The 17996-nt window shown below is 44.1% G+C and overlaps 1 protein-coding gene across 1 annotated transcript in view; it reads right to left on the reverse strand.

Annotated features, from left to right (window-relative positions):
- Positions 1 to 1580: 1580 nt before the first annotated feature.
- Positions 1581 to 17996, reverse strand: part of LOC148030539 (serine/threonine protein kinase HRR25-like) — a 46764-nt gene continuing 30348 nt past the window's right edge. The window contains exons 11-14 of the mRNA XM_087686894.1: positions 4107 to 4186; positions 3710 to 3764; positions 3024 to 3175; positions 1581 to 2399 (exon numbers count right to left, since the gene is read on the reverse strand). Of these exons, the coding sequence (XP_087543020.1) occupies positions 2121 to 2399; positions 3024 to 3175; positions 3710 to 3764; positions 4107 to 4186 (566 nt within the window). The 3' untranslated portion in view covers positions 1581 to 2120. The remainder of the gene's footprint in view (positions 2400 to 3023; positions 3176 to 3709; positions 3765 to 4106; positions 4187 to 17996) is intronic.

A 17996-nucleotide genomic window follows, 5' to 3' on the forward strand; every position in this document is an offset into this window, starting at 1 on the left:
CATTGAATAATCTTTTGTTGCACCATTGGCCACATAGAAGCTATGAGGAGCATATTTTATTGCAATAAAATGCATTAAGTACATAGATTATGTGAATAATCAAGTACAATGTTGTTATTTATAGTTAGTTTGCAATATCTACTCCAAGACTGCACTTAGTGATCAATGTAGCATAAAAGTAAAGACTTTTTGTCTCCAATAGATCCATTCCTCTAATGAAAGCATGTTAGAGACACATGTATTGACTTTTCCACTATTCTTGCAGACGCTTCACAAATCCATGTTTGAATATTTGTATATTTATTTCACTTGTCAATGTGTTTTTAGAGTTCCCACTGAACAAAACACACATTATGCGATGATTTATTACATTCAACTCACTTGACCCAAAGAAAAAATAAATTTGCGCCCATTTATCATGTCATCATCCCATGCAACTTTTCAAAGGGACCAATAAGGTGATTCCCCCTATAAGCAAAACACACCCCACACCAATTTCGCACAAAAAGATGACTTTTAAAAGTGGCTTAAAGGTACGATTCAAACCCTTACGGACCACATATAAGCTTAATACAAGTCATACAATCGGGCCATGCAAACTTCTTCATATTTTGGATATTGTAAAACTTAAAATCAATGCACCCTTCAATGTTACTCTATTGGCCCCTCATTATCACTCTTGTGAATCCTTCATTTGTAACTTGGTCTTTGATATTTATACCTGAAATTTTCTACTTTCAGTGTCATGATCTATATAGTTTGACTATTAAAACTTTTTACACAACTCATCCCCCCCCCCCCCCCCCAAAAAAAAAAGTCACTCCTCTTTCTCAAGGTTTATAAGATGATGAATGTCAAAGGTACAAGATCTCATTCCTGAGCATTGTAAAGCTCAATTATTCCAATCATTTACCAGCACTAAGCAATGAAAGCAAAATGATGTTTTTTTGAATGCTCAATCAACACGCAAGGTGAGATGGAGGGACGGGGGAATAAAGAGACTATTAATGGCCAAACCAATCTCCCACATACAACTACTTGTTCCTCTCAGCTGCTCCTGCTTTTCTCTCATCTTTTGGTCCCATACATCTAGCCCCATCAGATCAAGGCATGTCATGCCTACCTTTATAAGCCCTCAAATGAAATGTGTACCAATTACTTATTGCTACAAATTGTCAAAGGTCCTAATAGGATTTCTACAAAATCTCCTGATGAAAAACCTGCAAATTCACCAAGACCTTAACTTGAATGATCTGCCACTAATTTGCCTTCCGTTGCAGCACAAGCAAACCAAATTACCCACAGGTGTGCCTAGAGTAGCAAAGTTCATGTGTTTCCGACGTTTAGACGATTCCATTGTTTTGCTAATATTCACCTTCACGTCACAGTAGGTATAGACCCTACTCTTAAGAAACATATTCAGCAAACACCACAGAGGAGTCAACATTAAGCATTAACTTCACAAAATCAGACCCAAAACGTACTGAATACAACCAGAATTACATTAGACCTCCATATGTTCACATTCAAACTGATAAGAATAATTCGTTTGAAGTGACCCATCATGTACACAACACAGGTAGATTTCAAAACATGTAGAATGCTAGCACTAGCTTACACCACGATAGTGCTTATCACGTTGAAAACAATGAAGTTTATATACATGTGCATGCATGCCATGGCCGCTCTCTCACTAATGGCATCTTGAACGTACATTAACAGCTGTGTCACATCATATTCCACATTTGAAGTAGTTCAAGGATTTGTAATCCCCTGATCAACGCTTCAGACACCCACGTTGACTGAAGAATCTGAGGGCACTTATTTGAGTAAGCGTCTACGAGGCGCACTTCCCTTTCCCAGAACCGTGTCACAACCATAAAAAGCAGCTTTTGAAAGGATCCAGAGGAAACCAATCAATCAAGAGACTTGAGGAGTCTCCTAACACTTTTACAGAGACTTGACCATAATGATAAAGGATACCACGAACGTCAAGCATGTGACTGCATCATGTTACCTTGTCACATTATGGGCTCTTTGTGAAGGAAAAATTAGTAGATGGCACCTCACACGTCAAAGATATTTGATGAATTATGCTGCAGCCCAACAAGCTTTCCCAGTTATTTCCTATGCTCTGCATCCATGGAGAGAAACTGAAATCCCTTGAGAGCATCCTCATGGTTACTACTCCTGACAGAAGGATTCCGCTTTGCAACCACCGCTCGCTTTGGGTCAGAAGATCGAACGATGGGAACAATTTTACTTGCCAGAAATCGTGGAGGATCTACATTTTCATTTGCTGATGCTTGTCTGCTGCTTGTGGATACTATAGCTCTCCTTGACGAGCTTCCACCTCGCGTAAATATTGAGGATCGGCCCTGCTCAGATCCTGTTGGGCCCTGCAAAGGAAGCACGTGTTCAAAAAATATGCTTGCTCTCTGTTCCAGACCATGTGCAGGTGTAGTAATGGATTTACAGAGTCCAAATAGCCATCCTGCATACAATGGCCTGTTGCAGGCAGTTATAATCTCATGCAGGACTAATCAGATAACCTGTACAACACCTTCTAGATGTAAGATAACTCAAACATCACAACTGCCAGAGTATGGTGTGTCATAGACAGTCACTAAACAAAATGTGTGAACCTACTATGTTCAGAGGTGATGAACCAAGTTACAAGCTGCAGCAAAAGACATTTAGAAAATTAACATGCAACAAACCAATTATTCAATGCACTTAGACCCACTCATGCAATAGTAGTCTTTGTGAGTAGAAATGAGTATGAGAGCATGTCTTGCTGCAATGCTTACCCATACTGAACATAATCACTAAAGAACAGTGTGATTGAAGAAGCATTTGTGGCGAATGCCGATGCCCAATGCTTGTGAGGCTGGTAGTACTAGTACATGCAATGCAAAACATATGAAGGCATTGGGGTTGCACGGATACATGCATTAAAAGCACTAGCGGTCAAGAAAATAAAGCTTTTTCAGGAAGCTTCAAGAGTAACTTTATGAATGTACCACATCTTTTGCTGCACTGTTGTCAGCAACTGGACCCTTCAGCTTTGGTGTCTCCAATGAACCTTGTGCAACTGCCCCACTCACCCCTCCAGTATACCTACGACGAGATCCATCTGCAGTATCCTTTCGTGGCACTTGTTGACCTTCTTGTCCTGCAGATTGTACAAAAGATTAAGACAGTACTGTAATATTTTCTGCCTCGTGAACACTTGGGTGGTAGGTTTCGACATGTACAAAGGATTCAGAGATTATCACAGCCGACAGTTGTTCCCCTATCACAGCCGACATTTGTTCCCCTTTTGTAGCCATTATCTGGAGTACCAGAGCTACATATGCACATACACATACACGACACTTATCACACTCACAGCACCGTATTTTCAGTTTCCAGTTTTTAGCTTTTCATTCAACACTTTTATTTTGGATAGCTGGACCTCATCAGTTGTATCACAGTATACATTCACTCATGAGCCCTTAGGTGGTAAGTTTCATCATGTACAAAGGATTAAGATAGCATTATAACATATACTCCCTCATGAGCCCTTAGGTGGTACGTTTTGTCATGATACAAGTAAATGTTTAACTTGGCAACCAAGTGCAGCACCAATATAATGGATGTTTAACGTTTCAGGATCAACAAGTACACATGCAATTATCTATAAGGTAAGACTATCAGAATTCATTACCAGATGGAAACTCAATGGAAGCTCCTGGTGCATCACTAGAATCTCCTACTCCAACCTGAAATATGAATCCCAACAGTTGTTAGGCCAGAAAAGGACTGGAAAAGGAGTGCATAGTACACAATACAGTCAACAGCTTCTTACATGAAGGGCATATGAGTGTGGCCAAAAGTCCTCAGAGAGAAAATAGACAGACCATACTATAACAGTTAAAACAAAGAATAGTCGAACTGAGCATACATCCAGCTATAACAGCAAAAATTTGCAGGAAGGATGTGCACAGCAATCTAAAGACATCAAACATAACAATATTCCTTGGAGCATAACATATTCTAGAAGGCTAACCAGATAAAACTCTTGAGAAAAGTAAAAAGAAGACTACAAGCCCCCAATTACTCACAAGTCTTTGAGGCTTCTTGGCCATTTGAGACTGCTGGTATTTAAGAATTGTCCAATCAAACACATAATCAAATTGAAATCCTGCAAAACCATGTACCATGTTCATCAGAACAAGCTTGCACAGACAGGAGACCATACTTCTGCAACAAACATTTTACCACTTACTAAATCATATTGCATGTACAGCACAAACAAGCATCACTTTTAAATGAGCTCCAAACTATGGGGTACAATTGGGTGCAAGCTACTTGAATTCTAGAGCTGCTCAGAAGAAAATAGTACCTATATCAGGCATGCCTCAACCACAGGATCTTTTTTACATTATTTGTTTAATTGAATCGATTCAATGCCATTCTTAGACATGACTTAAAACTTCCGTTACATGTTGGACACCAAGAAAACAAATTGGAGTATCCTAATGGGGCTATAGACTTCATACAGTCATGCTAATGTCAGATATCATACATATAAGTATACTATTTTGATATCCAGAGATCGAATCGCTGCAACAAACCTGTATATCATAAGCCACGGACGTATGTTCTGACAGGGTGGTTTCTTCTTTTCCCTGTGAAGTGTGTTTTGTTTTCTTTTTCTTTTTTTTTTTGAAATGGGGGAAGGGGGGGTGGGAGGAGATATATCTACAATTAAAATTCTACTTGGAAGAATTCTTCTCAAAGGATGAGATAGCAGCAAACAGTCAATAATGACATTTGAAATCCAAGTAGATCTTACATCAATTAGACTGGCTCTACTGCCAGTCCTGAAGAATCAAAGAAAAGCAGTGTGAGGAAATCTTAACAAGACCACATTATGCCAGCCAAACCCAAGAGACCTTTTTTGTTTCAACCCAACAACCTTCCAAGCAGGGGTTGGACACACCTAGCGATCGATACCTCCTCGAAGGTTCTATGTGCATGCAGAAAACAGAGACAACTCAAAAATACACAAATCAAGTGAAAAGATATGCTAGGGTTTGCACTAAGGAAACACAACATGTACGACCATGACTGAAAACACAAAGACTTAGACAATAACAAGCAAAACTCAAACTCTAAGCGCAAAATGCAAATGCAAAACTCAAAACTCAAACACAAATACAAACACAGAGAAAAGAAACTCTAAAGTGAATGAATGCTGTAAATGAATGTAAGAGTGTACAGAATGCCCAAGGGCAAAGCAATGGAGTGTCAGAGAGTGACGTCCACTGGAGACGGATCCCAAGTGTTGTGACCACCAGTCCGAGTGTCGGAAGGCAAGGAAACACCAAACAATGATCACCAGAGTGACGAGAGACTAAGGTGACCACAGCAAGAGGTGATTGATGAGGTGGGCGGCACCAGAAAGCTGCAAACGCAGCAATAGGAGAGCCGCCAGGAGGAGGATGCACATCAACTAGTATCCCTAGAGGAGACGACCAAACGCAAGCAATAGGAGGTCAGCTGATGCTAGGGAAGGGCTGCCACTTGACACCAGGGACTGTAGAGTCCAAACCCAAGAAATAGGAGGGACTGGTAATGACAGGAATGCCGAACACAGCTAGACGGAGGGCACCAGACAATCAACGGTAGCAATGGATGAAGACGCCAAGCACTAGAGGAGCTGTGGTAGGTATGGCAGTTGTCGCAAAGGTCGAGAACCACCACATGGATGAAGACTATTGGCTGGAATCTGCACAAGAGGAGTGAACCTACACAAAAGGGATAAGACTACATGGTGGAAAATCTATCTATTTATAGATGTTGAAGGGTGCCCCAAAAATTAGGGATTTAATAAACCAATGAAACTCTCTTGAACCGTGTACCAATTTTGTGTTTTTCATTAATGAAGCGTGTTTTGGGGTTGTTTAAAGATGCTAATTAGTTATAAAGTGTGTTTTAGGTCAACATCCCCTCACACGCCCAAAACTGAGCTGAAGATGAAACTTGAAAGGTATGCAAGGTTTACCCCAAGGCGTCCCATCCAAAGCAACGAAGGCATTGGACCAAGGGTGCATGGCAACTGGCCAGTGGTCTACCAAGCCCTAAGGTGATGGTTATCTTACCAAGGGAGTCCAAGTAATCACCCTAGAGAGGACAAGACATCGGACAAAGGGTGCACATCAACTACCCAATGGCCTACCAAGCCCTACAAAGGTGGATAGTAGATATGGTACATCCGACATCACAAAACAGTGTAAGCTTACCCATCCATTCGAGGGTGCCGATGACGAGGAAAAGGTGATGAAGGATGGTATAATCCGCTAGTGGAAATAGCTCACGATCCATCCAATGGTGCTTTGCACTACATACTAAAAAATGCTCATGTAATAGATGCCACTCAGACAGTATCCTTCGTGAGGAAACTATTCACTTGCCCAAGTGCCCTAGTACAAAGATGATGAATCATGCGATGCATAGAACAAGATACAACAGAGGTGGGGAAAGGGGAGAGGGGATATCTAAGACAAGTACCAAAACCTGTAGAATACCAAGAAGGATACAAACCCTCTCTCAACCTAGATGTCGATATCAAAGAAAAAAGAGAAGCCTAATGATATCGGTCATCATGGGGTGCTGAGAAACATATGGATGAAGATGATGCATCTAGACTGGAAAAGCAAGGATAGAAGTCACCGCCATAATAGCATCAAGAGAGATGTTACACAATCCGCCGAGGAAGCGGACGCTTCCATGCTAATAGAAGAGTAAAACCCTGGGTAGACGGAACCATGAAAGGAACGACACCTAGCTCTTGTCTCTAGCCCAACAAGGACTGGTACAAACCTATATGTGAGCCATACACTGAAATACAAAATCCTGCAAAAGAAATCAAAATTTGCAAGCACAGAGATGAGAAGTGAGATGCTCCAAAAAACAAAACTAAAAGTAAAGGAAAGCAAAGTTAAGTGCAAAATGCAATGAGTATGTGAGTATGCAACGGAAGTTTAAAAAGGAAAAGGCTAAGTGTGTGGCCACCATCGCATACATCAAGTTCGAGAACTGGTCCTAGAAGGTGCATATGCTCTAGGAATAGATGCATTAAGCGCAATAGGTGAGCCATTAGCAAACCAATCAACTGATCCTTCAAGAGTGGTGAATGATATACACTGCTAAGGTTGTTCGCATGCCACATGTCCAGTAACCACTAGGGTAGATGGAGCAAATGGTGCAACAACGGGAGATGTAGCCCCACTAGACTGGCCAACCCAATCACAGTAGTCTGCAATGGTTTTCTAGCTAGAAGACCCTAGGCCTTAGTACAACACTCCTCGTCCACACGACCCGACCTCTGGCAATGTGGGTAAAACCTTATTTTCTTAGAAATTTGCTACCAAAGGGGTCATGTTTCTTTAGTTCCATCGAAGGAAAGGGTATCACCTTCATTTTAGCTTCCCTTTGCATCTTGCGAGTTCTTGCCACTATTGATTTTCCATCCTGAAGAGGCAACCTACCCTCGCCCCTGTGAGTAAGATTGCGTGGAGACTTTCAAACTAGTAGAAGGTAGGCCATCAAGATAGTGAGATAATGTGCTCAATAAAATGGAAGTATTTGTCGGGCAACTTGTTAAAGAGAAACGTGTCCTAATCATCGTCTAACTTCAAGGAACCAATAGCAACAAACTCGGCGAGTAACTGCCAATATTCAGCCAAGTTATCAACTTGACTTTCAAATCATCCCCTTCCTTAATGGACAACTCCTAAAGATCAAAATCAAGATTCATACGTTGAGTGTGATCTTGTGTAACATAGCAACCTATGAGATGACTCCAATGCTCAGATGTGAGGGAAAAATGCTATAACTACGAGTGGAACTCAAGAAACAACCCCTACATTAACTCAACATTACCAATGGCATATTGGGCTATCCATTGATGGATGTGATCAGGGTGAGCTAATCAAGGGTTCGGCATAGGCTCTGGTACCAACATCTGAAGGAGATGGTAAATGTAAAGGTGTGTCAACCTCCTACTCGAGACCATGATGCCTTTTTGCGCTGAGGAAACACAGCACATACGACCACAACTGAAAACACACAGTCTCAAACAATGACAAGCAAAACTCAAATCCTAAACGCAAGACACAAATGCAAAACTCAAAACTCAAACACAGAGAGAACAAAATCTGAAGTGAACAAAATGCCCGAGGATAGAGCAATGCAATATCAGAGAGTGACGTCACCAAAGACAAATCTCAAGTGTTGTGACCACCAATCAGAAGGTCAAAAGGCGAGGAAACACCAAACGTTGATCACTAGAGTGAGGAGAGACTGAGGGAATTGCAATAGGAGGTGACTGATGAGGTGGGTGGCACCAGAAAGTTGCAAACACAGTAGTAGGAGAGCCACCAGGAGAAGGATGCACACCAACTGGCGCTTGCAGAGGAGAAGACCAAATGCAAGCAATAGGAGGTCGCCTAATACTGGGGAAGGGCTGCCATCTAACGCTAGGGACTGTAGAGTCCAAACGTAGGTAGCAAGAGGGGCTGGCAATGACACGAACGCACAACGCAACTAGAGGGAGGGCACCATACAGTGAGCGGCAGCGATGGATGAAGGCACCAAGCACTGAAGGAGCTGTGAAAGGTGTGGCAACTGTTGCAGAAGTCCAACCACCACATGGATGACGACTATTGGCCAAAATTTGCACAAGAGGAGTGAGAACCTACACAAAAGGGATAAGGCTGAATGGTGGACAGACTGTCTATTTATAGATATTGAAGGGTGCCCCAAAAATTAGGGTTTTGAAGGACCACTAAAACTCTGTCGAACCGTGCACCAATTTAGCTGTAAACCGTGTTTTAGCTCAATAGTGCAAGCTATTACACTATTCAGAATAGTGGTGTCAATGACATTCTCCAGCTGACTTGATGTGCTGCACTCTTGAAGCTTTGGACTGAAGTTGCACCTTCACAAGTTGAGCATGAATACATAATCTTTGTAGAGTGGCAAGCTCACCTTAGCCACCACATTTCATTGGAAGCTTTGGCAGTGCCTTATTCAAACAAATACTATCTCTATCTATTAGTGCCTACCTATCCAACTCCTTCAGGAAGCCTAATAAAGCCACTAGAATCAACTATGACCAAAATAATTCTGCTCAAAGTCAAGCAAGTCTGCATCAGAACAACGTCAACAAGACTGCATCAGAAAAACGTCAACAAGAAGGGTTCTTATCACGATCATCCTGCATGCTCTCAAACAATGGTTACATCCACAGACTGACAGCTCTAGTACAAGTGCCCCGAGGATCAAAGACCCAACTTCAGGCAAGTCTTAGTTGAAAAGATTCTGCTGAATTTGGAAAGACCTTTTGTTATTAGATCTGGCAACCTAAGCTCAGGGCTTGGGCCAAACACACTTGACATACAGTATGTCCCATCACGAGTTCATGCATACTTACTGAATCTAGAGTGGCAGAGGTATAGTTCACTGTCACCCGACAGACATCCAGCTCTTGAAGCAACCTAATGCATGCAAAATGTTAAGAAAGTCTCAAGCTCCATTTTGGGCATGCCAGTCTTGTATCAGACACACCAGTACCAGTCACTTGCATAGTCAATCTTACACCAGTCAGTCAGTTCATTGTGCATATTCATTTGTAACTCCATCTTTGTGAATTGAGTTTTGCATTCAGCTTTCTTTCAGAGTCTTAGAGCACAAGCACATTCTCAACCATTTGCCAAAAAGAAGCGAAACAAGATCCCAGTGCAGGCTGCAGCGGGACCAAGCAAGGTCAAAGAAGAAGGTGGAGGCCGAACACGCAGAATACAAAGACAACCACAAAAGGCGATGGCTCAAGAAAAGACCAAGATGAATAGTCAAAACAACAAAAGGCCTTGGAGCAGACATGGGAGACAAGGCATGTGAAAAAAGTCGACAAATACGCCAAAGAGTCAATGTATAGCCATGTGACAACATGTTCATAGCAAACATAGCAGACGGGCGAGTCATTAGGTGTCATCATGAGAGGCATACACCAACACAAGCATAAGGTAACCCACTCACATGGCATACAATGTCAAGGTGGCGGGGCTCAAATGCAAGACGTGGCAATGAAAGTTGGAGAAACACATGTTTCTCAACTAAACATAAAGATTTATTTTAAAATCCAATGACTAACAGCCTTTGTCCTTCACAACTCCAGCATAGTTATGTGATCAGTGACCAGAGTCACTGATTTGATCTGTGTAACTTATGACTAACCTGACTGCTGTGCCTGTGGTGACCAGTGTGACTTATGTTAGTTGGCAAAAATTGAGCACTGCAGTGTAGTTTTTGACATCCTTCAGTTCAGATTTTGAGGTGATTTGAGGTATTTTCCCCCTGATCCATGAGTTTTTGTTCAAAGTTTGTTTAACTTTAAAGGAGTAGCCACTTACCACAGTGAAAACGGAGCTGCCCAAGAGATTTGGAGCAGCAAGAGAGCACGCAGGACCCAGAGGAGCCCCAGTGTGACAGATTGAGTCTTCCACAGTCGAAACAGAGAAGCAACAGCAGCCAGAGAGGCTGTATTTTCACTGTTGGGAAATTTTCCAGGTCGTGAGACAATGCTGTTCCAGGTGGTGACACAATACTAGAGGTAACCACAATTTGGCCAAGTGAGCCATTGCACAGTTTGCAAATTTGAAGGCTTTTGAGGAGGAGCCCTTGGTGCTAGAAGTGGAGCCATCTGCTCCATTAGAGGCGGAGGACAAATGGAAGAGGTGTATCTCCATCAATACTAGCCCATATGTAGAGACCCTGTTTGCTGAGTCTATGATTACACATCCCACTGATTTTATGTTTGTGAGGCTACTTTTGTGGATTCATGTCAAATGAAGGAGTTGGACCCAATCCATGAGAGGCTGATTCCAGCTTAGCAAACATGACTTTTGTTGGCATGCCCATTTCTAGTCACCATTCAGAGATAGATGTTATGCGAGATTGTAGTTACTGGACATACGCTAGTACAAGATAATGTTCATGATGGTTGGGAGATTGGTTCAATGGCTGAGGTCACTTGTATTGGTCACATATTAGAGCATAATTTTCTTTCTAGAGAAAAGAATCATGCTACTAATAAATTCATCAGGACAAGTATTGCAAGGCAAAGTACTATAGTCTATTATAAGGCCTTATCAAGAGGTCTATGGTGTCAAACCATGTGCAGCTGACAGTGAAAGAAAGTGCCAAAATCCTAAGTCCTGAGAAAAGCATCTCTCATCCTATGATCCTCCTCATGGTCTCCAAGTGGGCATGTATCCTCTCCCATCTCCCATGGAGAGTATCTCCAAACGGGCTTGTATCTATCAGAAGTGGGTGTAGCAATGGAAGCATAAACATGTGCTGAAATAAACTGCTGAACTCAAGTCAAAATAGAAAGGAAAGAAGGAACACTAAAGAACACAATACAGATGAGAACTCAGATATATGCTCGGGAAATGGAATCCATATATCCAACACAAGACAATCGCATATGCTCCTCTCTCTAACAGAAGATCCACATGTGTGATGGTGAATGAATGATTGAAGAGGAGGAGCTTAAATAAATAGGACAAATATATATCCTCAATATGATCAGGTCGGCTAACATTTAATGCTAAATCTGACCAAAATGAAACCATAAGAAATACCTAAAATAATCTAAATAATGCCCAACCCTAAAGCATGCACATACTCACACATGAGTTGACATATATGCTAACACCCTCTCTCAGATCATGGGTGATCTGATACAATACAATGGTACAATGAATCATAAACCATACAACATAGAACCACCAAGTAGAACCATGGATACCCAAGCAGTGGGTACACAAGCCACCACCAAGGTGCCTTGGAGAAAACCTAATGTTGATGTCGATCGTACAAGCACCTGAAAATAGAGAAGATCATAGCATATCTCTGTGTGTGTCGCAATGTTTCTCAGTAGCATTCATGAACATTCCCTCAAAAATGCCTATGGAGCATACATGACCATGGATTCCCCGCCTTTGGTCAAACCGCCAAAGTGTCCCCTCATGTGAGATCATGACTAGGAACCAATCCTATTCTCTGTCAGACAACCCATCATAAACCTGGATGGCAATACCTCTTCCAAGATTTGAATCTGCCAGACTTTGACCAATGCATCAAGAAAGTCCCTCTCTGGATCCTATGCATCTGTATACATGTATAGATGAGACACAATTGCCACATCTGTCCACCCTCTCACACTCTCTCTCTAGGACTCGAGGGTCGTGACGGAATCCTGGAGAGTCGTAAAGGATGCTGTCATCACTACCACTACTAAGTAGCAGAGGCAGGGGCCATCAATCCCTTCCTGCGATTCAAAGAAGCAAGTCCTTTCCACGCCTTGGCTCTCTCTTTGGCCAAAGGATCAGAGTCCGAATCTGAGGCAAAGGATAACTCGTCGGAGGAGTCTACATCCTGCTTTGTCGTCTTCTCCTCCTGCTTCCTGGAAACCGCTAACTCTTTGCAGTCCTTCCGTAAATGACCTTTCTTCCCACAATGGTAACACTAGGTATTTGACGTCTTTTTCTTTGAACCCCTCTCTAAAGCTGCAAAAGCCTCACTGGAACCTCCATAAGATGACGAAAGCCTCCCCTGTAATTGAAAAGATGCCTCATGATCAAGTAACATCAAGGTCATATGTGTAAAACTAACAAGATGGATGATGTTTGCACCCTCAAAGCATTTGCCACTCCATCAAACGCAAGAGGGAGTTTGGAGACTACAAGTCCAATAAGATGATCCTTTTGAAGTGCAGACTGCATTTGCCAAAGCCAGTCTTGGATCTGGGTCACATGAAGTAGAAAAGACTAGACAGTATCTTTGGCGCCCAACGTAATTTGTTGGAGTTGTCCATAAAGAGTGACTACCCTCATGGTGGAAGGTGCCGTGTACATCAGCTGCAACTTCGTCCGTACTTCAAGAGATGTCCTGCAAGACGTAACCGCCAGGAGAACTTCTTTAGAAATACATCGAAGCAAGGCCGAATAGGCCTGTGTATCGTCCGAATCCCATGTAAGCACTACTTCCTCATGGTTGTCTTCATCAAAATAATCAAGTGTCAAAATAGGACGCTGAGGACGAGGAATAGCTCCACGTACTACGTACCATAACCGCTTCTACACAAACCAAGCTTTCACTGCAGCACTCCATGTAACTTATCATTAGTGGATGTGCACAGAGGAGCCATCTGTAGAGGATGAGAAGATAAGGAGAGAAAAGAACGTATTTGGAGAGGGAACATAGCCAAACCACAAGCAGACTACAAAACAATAAGAGCTTACATCCAATATTCACCAAAATCTGACCAAAACAAGAAGAAATCTATTGCAAAATGTCAAAAAATCAGCCAAAAACTGCCTAAAACGGCAAAAATGGTCTGATGATGCAGTCATCGGCAAGGAGGAGATGCAAAAACACCAAAACGCAGGCTGAACACTACCACCAACAGGAGAAAATTGTCGCAGATGCAAGCTTGATCAGAAACACAAGCAGCAGAGGGGCTGATACAGGCTGTACGGATACTTACGTCAGCAAATGCATCATTAACTACAACAAAACAGGTTGCCTTGATCAGAACAGCAGTCGCCTGATCAGCAATGGTCAACACAATCCTAAAATCAGCAAAGAAAACACAGCAAGAGCATCAATCTTGAGCTCTAATACCATGTCAGAAGTGGATGAAGCAATGGAAGCATAACATGTGCTGAAATAAGCTGCATGAATGACTGAGGAGGAGGAGCATGAATAAATAGGACAAAAATATGCCCACAATATGATCAGGTCAGCCAGCACTTAATGCTGGTCGGCCAGCAATAAATGCTAAATATGACCAAAATGAAAACCATAAAAAATGCCTAAAATAATCTAAATAATGCCCAGCCCTAAAGCATGCACAAACTAACACATGAGCTGACATATCTGCTAACAATATCCTCTCCCATCTCCCATGGAGAGTATATTCTTCAAATGACATCATTGAGAAGTTTCTTAGTCGCTTTCTTGAGGATGTTTACTTTGATTGTGATCATAAATTCCTGGATGACATGGAGGATGTATTACTTGGTTCAAGGATTGCAAACATTACCAGATTTACAATTTTAAAGAGGGACAATGTATTCTCACAAGAGGAAGATCTTTCAAAGACGATATCATAGGTTTACAGGATTTCAGAGCAGCTCGAGTAGCATCGTCCAACCTGAGGATTAAGCGCGTCACTTGAGAAACTCCCCGCCATCGCATCACGTCGCTGGGCCCCCGTCTCCGACTAAACTGCCGCCTGCGCCTGTTTCCCCCCCCCCCCCCCCCCGGCCTTGCAGCCACCTGCCCGCCCTGCGCCCGCTGCCCCCCACCCACCACCAACCGTGCCCTTCCTGCCCGCCCTGCGCCCGCTGCCTACATTACGGCCACCTGCCCCCCACCCACCACCAAGCATGCCCTTCCTACCCCCCCCCCCCCCCGGCCACCCGCCCGCACTCCGTCTTTTCCCTTGGCGGCTCGCTACCCCCTTCCCCCCCCCCCCCCCCCGGGCCTTTTCCCTTACCAACCCCCGCCCCTGGTGCACTCCCCCGCCTCTTCCGCCTTGAGGCCCACCCAGGCGATCACACCACCGTTTTGAAAATAGCAATTTCCCCTCCCTCCCCACAACCTCCAGTTGCTCCCTCCTCCCCTGCAGCAACTCCCCCCCCCCCACACCCGCTAGCACAGCAACGTGATAGGTAGGTTCCTAGCAGGAATGCGCAATGGAAACCCCTGGTCTGACGCTGGCGCATTCTGCGAGTGCCCCCTAGTCAAACACCTTGCACATCATCCTCTCTCAGCTCTTAGCCATCCGTGCCACAGAGCTAGAGTTGAAAGAAACAACCATCTTTGGTCAGATCATTGGACACTCCCCATCGAGGGCCCAGCTCCGGGATTGGTTCCACTCCACGCTACTCATTGGTACAGCGCAAATTGTGAAGGCAGTCCTCGTGGGCCAAGGGATCTTCATGGTTGGACTCACCTCTGCGGACAAAGCTCGTGAGTTAGTGGAGAGCTCACCCTATGCCTCCACAAAGGGGGTCATTCACATGGTTCCTTGGTATAGCGATTTCACAGTGGAGACATTTGCGCTCCACAATAGATTTCTCAAATATCCCGTCACCTTACTTTTCCCCGGACAGGAGGTAGAGTACAGCCAATTAGTGGAGGACTTTGGACGGCTCTTCGGCACAGTTCTTCCTGCCTCCTTCGCGGACGCAGTGACAACTGCAGGAGTCCCAAAGGTACGAGTGGTAGTAAAAGACACAAAGAGTATACCCGAGTTCCTAGAGATTGAGGCAGGAGGTCACTCCTTTAGGCAGCAGGTCATTGTGACTGGGCAACCAGGGTAGCGTGTAACCGGCCTATTCACTGGAAAGGGCGGTAATGTACAACCAAAAATACATAAATGCTTTCACCCAATTTAACAGTCGCCCACTTTACCTGAACTTAAAGACACAGAATCAAGAAGAAAAACAAGAAGCTAGAATGCTCATGTTGCCACACAGACACCCTGTTGGCCCTTAAGTTAGGCACCCCTTGCGGTATTTCTTTATTTTTAAAAAGAGATGGAAAGTACAATGGGCTGTCTTTCACCTATTCTGGGTGAAATTTGGCAGCATAACAGTACAATTACTGACCCAAATCAAGCTGACCAGGAGGGGAAACTCTGCCCAAGTCTGAATCTTCTGGTTGGAGTGCAGAATTGACCATTTCAACCTGCTGTATTTACTGGTTCAGACCTGTTCTGAAACCCGTTTACAACTCGTACTGTTCCCTGTACTGTTCAGCCCACTGTAATTACTGGTTCAGACCTGTTCCGACACCTGTTCTCAGCTCATATTGTTCCCTGCACTGTCCTGCATCATCTGGGCCAAGTGCCCCTTGATTCTGACATCAATTGGGCTCTGTAATAACCTCTGAACAGTCCAGAATCAGAACTGATTTAATGCTATTTCAGACACTTGCTTGGTGAGGTTACCACCCTCACCTATTCCTTCTTGTGGGCAACAAACAACTGCTCCTGTTCCTGGAGAAAAGAGGCTCTTGCCTCATGCAAAAACAGCATATTCCACACAGCTGTACCTGAATCAGAAGAAAGGCCCTTGATTCTGCAGCATAACCATACTGTCAGGGAGAGAAAGAGAGAGAGTAGGAAGCAAGCTCAAGCCTCTGTGCATCATAGACAAGGTAGACCAGCTCTCAAGAGCTCTCCATCTGCAGCAATCCATCTCCCTTTCACAAAAATGAGCCCCCATGCATTGAAACTCGTTTTTGTGCTGCCCTCTCTCTCTCTTTTGGGAATTTATGCCCAAATTGTGACACACAGCATACATGTAACAATTTTCCTGATTAAACCTTTCGGTCTAAAATTCTCTGTCCTCGGTTCAAAATTTGACCTCGGCACAGACCAGAGGATTAATCCTCCTACAAAAACGAAGATAATGACGCGAACAGATTCTGGGGTCCAAAAATAGTAACTCCCTAAATTTTAGGAGTTGTTTCCATTGCATCCCACTAGTCTTCTGACCATCTTTGCAGACTATGGCTATATCCAAATTTGTAATGTAGCTCAACTGAAAGTGAATTTCCACTGATGACCCCACATGGACTAATCTCTTGAAGATTTGTCCATCTTCACTTTGAACTAGTCTCTTCCAGGCTAGTTCTTCAACACACTTGTCCATATACACTTTCACAAGTCTCTTCCAGGCTTGTCAATCTATAGTGCCGTCAGTCTCTTCCAGACTTATACTGGACCTTAACTGTCCAGTCTTGACTCACTAGACATTCCTGTCCGATTCACATACTGGCCATGCAACTTAGGCGTTTAGATTTCAAGAGGGATCCTTTCAAAAAGAAAAACCAAATAAAGTATGTAATAAAGAAATCAACAAAAAGGTAATAGTTGTCACAGTCTTGTGACATAACGTCTGACCTTGGGCATTAGGCAGCAATTTGCACGCGTTTCGGAGCCAAGGCGACTCTACCGACAAGCCCGCAAGTGGACGTTGACGGCTTCACATGAGTTTAGAGACGACAAAGAGGGAGACTACAAGGGGAGCCACAGCCAGCTCCTCAGAGACAGCCTCATCAACAAGGATCAGAAGGGCGAGCGACGCCCCCTGGCAGAGCACTCCGCATCCCCCCCTACCCGCCCCACCTGGCAAGACCACAGTCCCCCACATCCACCACCCGTGCCACAAACTACCTCACCTAAGATCCCATAGTCCCCCACACCCATCTCCCATGAATGCCCCACTGACCCTGGCCCACAACCCCCCCCCCTTTCTGGCCTCTAGCTCTCCCCACACTCGCCACACGCCTCTGATCACCCCACCATCCCTCGATCCTCTTCCCCCCCCACCACCTCCCTTGCCGAGCACCCCCCCTAATCCGCACCCAGTACAAGTGATCCCCCCCAGACCCACCCCCTCCTCCCACAGGAGGTGATGAGCCACACATGCCCACATCCTCCTCGCACCAACTGTCCTACTGTTGCAAAACCCTTCACCCTGCACCCGCAGTTTGTGTTTTTGCGTTTTGCGTTTAGGGTTTGCAGCCCCAAAAAGGGGCACCATCCTAGACTGTCTAACTATGCCTATTTATAGGCCACTCTCTCATTCATTCCTCACGACTGATTCATTCAATCCGTCACCTCTTCTCTCCAACCTCTCCACTATCCTCACACCCCTTCAAGAGGACATTGCGGTTCGTGGTTCGTGGCTATCTTCATCATCTTCCTTGTGCTACGGCACCCTTGGTCCCTTGTATCACATTCACTCCATGATTCGGAACTTCATCATTCCATTCATCAGAGTTTCTTCTCTCTTCTCTTCTCTTCTCCATGTTTGCCGAGTTCACTCTGTGTACCTCCCCGCCAACCGTACTCTCACTGGTAC

This window comes from Lygodium microphyllum, chromosome 10 (genome assembly GCF_053477565.2).
Source record: "Lygodium microphyllum isolate KBCC chromosome 10, Lygodium_microphyllum_v1.1.10, whole genome shotgun sequence".
Classification (NCBI taxonomy): domain Eukaryota; kingdom Viridiplantae; phylum Streptophyta; class Polypodiopsida; order Schizaeales; family Lygodiaceae; genus Lygodium; species Lygodium microphyllum.